This window comes from Labrus mixtus, chromosome 7 (genome assembly GCF_963584025.1).
Source record: "Labrus mixtus chromosome 7, fLabMix1.1, whole genome shotgun sequence".
Taxonomy (NCBI): domain Eukaryota; kingdom Metazoa; phylum Chordata; class Actinopteri; order Labriformes; family Labridae; genus Labrus; species Labrus mixtus.
The window spans coordinates 24,249,373-24,254,586 of record NC_083618.1 but is presented as its reverse complement, the minus strand read 5'-3'; the positions used below and the strand labels follow the sequence as shown (position 1 = coordinate 24,254,586).

Here is a 5,214-nt window from a genome sequence, read left to right as displayed (position 1 = left end):
TTTTGTGTGACCTTTATGCCTTTTTCTTTCAGAGACAGGACAGTGGATAGGACAGAGAGAGTGGGGAATGGCATGCAGGAAAGGAGCCCAGGCCGGACCTGAACCGACTTAGGCCTCCGCACATGAGGCGCGCTCACTAACCACTAGGCCTCCGGCGCCCCCTCGTCGCCCTTTTTTTTAGGCAACAGATTCCATGAACTGCAGCTGATGAGACAGATATTTCTGTGTCCTGCATCCTGTGGCTGAGTGTTTGTATTGGTGTATTGTATATAGGTGAACAAAGTCATTAAAGTTTATTATGAGCCACATTCACCTAACGAGTGTGTATGTGACTTCCTGTGCTTCTGCAGCCAGCCTCTAGTGGACACTCGAGGAACTGCAGGATTTTACACTTCAGCATCGGCTTCATTTTTTACAACACTGAGGTTGCCGCGTGGGACAAAACCTCGATGTCTCTCGTAGAATCAATGCAGGTTAAAAAGTCTGGATTGGTAGATGTTTTTTTTACTTATTACAAGAAAAGCAAATAAGGCATGTTGGGGATTTTGAAAAAAAAATCTTGAAATACAATGTTAATCTGGACTTCGTAGGTGTAATGAGACAAGAAATACACTTGCTAAGATTTTAGTTTTTGCAGTGTAACCTCGATGAATGTGTCATCACCATCTTCCCTTCAGAGCGCACTCACACTAGTCACAGCTGCCCCTTACCGTGCTTAAGCACGATTGTCCCCCCCCTTCCCATTCCCTCGCTGGCCCGCAGAAAACATCTTTTACGCGCTTCTTATTAATTGTATTTGGTTGCTAAGGAACCAAAGCTCTCCAAGCATCTATGAGGTGAGACTATGTCTAAGATAATTTTGTTTATTTAGCGTGCGTAGCTGCTCTTTGTTTTCCTGAGATCGGGCTTTAAAGGTTGATGCACAGACTGACATGACACCGTTTCAACACTCTCTGATGTGACAAATATTATTAAATCGGCTGATTAGTAAAACCACAATCAGGCCAGAAATAACTGTCATCCCTCCTTCTTCTTGAACGTCACACAAACCCACACATGCACAAATAAATCACAGAATGGTCCGTCTCATATTTCTCCTAGGCCCCCCCCCCCCCCCCCCCCGTGGTTCCACCTGATGGTCAGGTTGGAGAACACGTTGCACCGCAGCCTCTCTCTATATTTATTTATTTATTTATTCCATTGCTCTGCTGTCGCTCCAGCTTGTGTTTTTATGAGTGTGAACCCGCTCTCTCTCTGACGACCCCCCTCGGCATTTTATAGCCCAGATTTTTACTGCTGATGTTACTCAAGCGCCCTACAGTTTGGTGTCCGGTTCCTGCAGGTGACATCAAAGGGACTTCTGCTTGTATATCGGAGCTGTGAGACCGTGAGACTGACACGCGTGCTCCTGTCCTGTGACGGGTTTGAATGCGGGACGAGTGGAAACATTTTGTGTGGTCGTAAAGAAAGAAAACAGAAACCTGTCAACGTCTGTCATGTCTATATAAAGAAGAATAAAAGTGCGGTTACACAAAGTTGATCTTCTGGAAGTTTAGGTCCTGATCGTACGACTTGTTCCCGTCATCATCGACAATAACTCGACAGATCTCCTCTCATCGTTTACAGACGAAGAAGAAGTGTGAAAGTTTGACAGATTTGAAGCGTCAGTGATTGAACGACCTTTTCATGAGGACAAATTTAGAAAAATCTGCTCCCTCTCGTCGTCCCCCTCCCTCTTTGTTTTGTTCATTTAGTTATTTTTAAAAGAGCCTAGTCAGTCTGTAAGGTCACACGGCGACATCTTAAAATCTAAATCTATATCCTAAATATCTCATTTCACAACATATGAACCTCACTCAGCTGATAAACATCTTATTCCAAGACCGTACACGCACAAAAAATCAAAATCTTCTATGAATGCAGCGAGCGTACTTGTTGAGTGTCTTGAAATGAGATCTCGATGTCTGAATTAATTAGTGCATTCTTCAACATGCAGTATGTAGCGTCCGCCACCAGGGGGCTCTTAATCAAAACAATTACAAAAGAGGACGTCGAGGCCGAGGGGATTTGGGATTCCTGTTTATCGTTCATAAAGCGTAAAAAAAGCTGAACTTTGACCTCTGAAATAGTCGGCAATATTTCAGCCAACAGATCAAACTATCGTCGTCGTATTTCCGTCTCTCCACGACCTTTACATGAAATCGACTACTTTGGTGTAGCAAATTCTTTTTCCTTTCAAAGGTTGAAGCTAAAAAAAGATTCCTCCTTTGGGAGTTCATTTAGATTTCACTGAAAAACCAATACAACAAGCTAAAAGAGGCTCAAAGGTGACGCTGAGGAGATCGGGGTTCATCGCTGTGGGTGGCAGCTTCCACGTCGGAACGACAGCCGATCCTTTGTTGACATGAAACGATCGGTTGTTGTGACTTTAAATGTAAGTTAACTTTACTTTGAACCAGTTTTAATAACATCTGTGTGAGAGAAACTCTACCTTCGGCCGAGTCGTGTGTTTCTTTGGAAGGATGTCATTCTGCTCGTTCTTCGGCTCGTTGTCGCTAAGCCCCGCCTCCTCTCCGATCCCGCTGTCCTCCGTGTCGACGCTGCTGCTCCTCGAGCCGAGCTTCTTCTCCTGCAGCATCAGCCTCCGGTCCTGGATGACTCCACCTCCGCCTCCTGCGTTCTGCAGCGCTCTCATTTGGCGCCGCCGTGTCGGTGACTCGTTGCCCAGGAACGGCTTGCTCTGCTCCGGACCGGACTCCATTTTCCCTTTGATTGCGCTGATCAAATCGCTGCTGCTGCACTCGCTGCGTTTAGGCTGGATGGACTTTGTCACCGTGCACGCTCTGATTTTACTCCCTCCGGCGTCGCTGGGATCGGCTACGACGACTCGCGGCGTCACCGTGAGTTTGACCACGTGGTTATGTTGTTTTTCGTCCTCCTCTTCAACGGACGTCGGCATCCAGCCGCTCGGGATGGCGTCCTGCTTCTCCGAGTGGTCGGTGGCCCAGCCCTGCCAGCTCTTAGCCAAGTTAGCCACCATGGCGGCGCATTTTATCTTCCGAACGGCGCGTTTGAAAGCCTGAGGCTCCGGAGGGGGAACAGTGGAGGTTCCTCCGCTGCTCATGATGACGAGGCGCCGGGAGAGACGTCACCAGGAAGCTGATGTGTCCTTTGTTTTCCAAATGCAAGACCGTGTTTTAGTCCTTTTTAAAAACGTCTTTGTCTGAAAATCAGATGTTCAGGTGATTCAAAAAGAGAAAAGAAGTTTTCTGATTTAATTTAAAGTGTGTCTTCCAGCTTGAATCTTAAACACTCCTCACATGCGATATCTTCCCCGATGAGCTCGGGTGTAAAATCCGTCCGTCCTTTATATCCGCAATGGATGTTCAGGGAAGCATCCGGAGCTCTGGTGGCCGTCAGTCGGTCAGTGGGTGAGCGTGTCCGTGTGAAGAGTGCGAGGACTTTATCTTTAATCCCCGCTGAAGCCCCTCTGGCTCCACGGCCGCCTTTAAATAGGGACGGGTCGTAAAGGAAGTGATGTCACAGGGAGTCCACGTGAGACAGGAACGTCTGGTGTCAACACTCGTCTCACACACACACACACACACACACACACACACACACACACACACACACACACACACACAGGCTGACTGAGGAGTGGAATTTCTCTCAGTGGGACAGGGGGAACAGGTGTCCAGTGTTTTTAGCTCAGAGGTTTCTGCCCTGACACGCTGCCTTCAGCCTCTGAGTCAGCCTGCTTTAGGTGATAGATGTGTGTGTGTGTGTGTGTGTGAGTGTTTGTGTGTGTATTTATAGGGATGTTTTCATGCAGATACAGGACTAGTTATGCTTTGATCACCTCAATCAGCTGTGTGAGACTCAATTTCAGAATTGTGGGTCACTCATAAAGCATCCGGAGTGACTGTGTCTGAATGTCTGTGTGTTTGTGTGTGTGTGTGTGTGTGTGTGTGTGTGTGTGTGTGTGTGTGTGTGTGTGTGTGTGTGTGTGTGTGTGTGTGTGAATATGTGAGGATTCGATTCTGGATTAAGGTTCAGTAAATGTATTCAAGTGTTTCCTTTCTTGTTCTGCACTCATCTGAAGTTTTTCCACCTCCGGCTTCATTCATCGATTATCTCTGAATTTTGTTTCTTCGGGGTTTCGGCCTCTTGAGGTTTTCATTATGAGTCTAATTATGTCTTTGTTATAAGTCAGTTATTTCTGCTTTCAGGGACATGACTGCAGCACAAGTGGAAACAAGAAAATGAAGTCTATCTGGGTCGTAAAATGAACCAAAAAACAACAAGAACAGAGATAGAAACAAAACCTTGGTGAGAAAATAACCCGAGCTCTGACGTAAACATGAGATGAAAAGTTGCGAGTATAAATTAAAAAGTAAATATGACGGGAGATAAAAAGTAAATATGATGGATTAAGAAGTCAAAGAACTGGTGATAAAAAGTCCAAACATGACACAAAGCGTTGACATTAAGAGAGACAGAGATTAAAAAAGAGCAAGAACACCAAAACATATTGAGATAAAGTGTCAAAAAATGTGATATCAATATCAAAATTGCTTTAATAACCTTTCAGTTGGGGCGCTGGTACCATGGATGGTAGTGCACGCACCCCATGTAAAGAGGATGTGGTCCTAAGGGGGTGAGGCCCAGGTTCAGGTCTGACCTGTGGCGCCTTTCCTGCATGTTGTTCCTCACTGTCTCTCTCTCTTCCTGATTTCTGACTCTCTCCACTGTCCTGTCTCTAAATAGAGACCCAAAAAGACCAAAACTCAAACCCTTAAAAAAGAAAATCCTTTCAGTTAATGTGGTTTGTTGATTGGAGACGCAGTAATCAGGCCGCTTTGGACGCCCGTCAGTTTGATATGAGAGCAGCTATCAGGTCAAATCAACAGGTGTTGCAGCGATGGAAGCGGGCAAGAGAACTGGTTCAGATAGAAGTGATTGTACCCGACCTAAAAAGCCTCTGCATGTTTCTAATAAGCTCCACGAGCAGAAACGTGCTCAAACTAGGATCAATATTGAAGATGCTTTTGAAAAATGGAGAGAGGTTAGAACACAGAAAGGTTTACAGACCGATGAAGAGCTGGCTAAACACTGAAGCTTCAGTGTCCACCACATGGCGACCTGCGTGAGCATCAACTCTAGAGAGGAGGGGGCGGGGGGACAGCTCTCTACAATGTTTAGGATTTAGAC

At 46.0% G+C, this 5,214-nt stretch overlaps 1 protein-coding gene across 1 annotated transcript in view; it reads right to left on the bottom strand.

The window, feature by feature from the left end:
- Window positions 1-3,499, bottom strand: part of abraa (actin binding Rho activating protein a) — a 5,959-nt gene extending 2,460 nt beyond the window's left edge. The window contains exon 1 of the mRNA XM_061041341.1: window positions 2,492-3,499. Coding sequence (XP_060897324.1) covers window positions 2,492-3,124 — 633 coding nt within the window. The 5' untranslated portion in view covers window positions 3,125-3,499. The remainder of the gene's footprint in view (window positions 1-2,491) is intronic.
- Window positions 3,500-5,214: the final 1,715 nt, after the last annotated feature.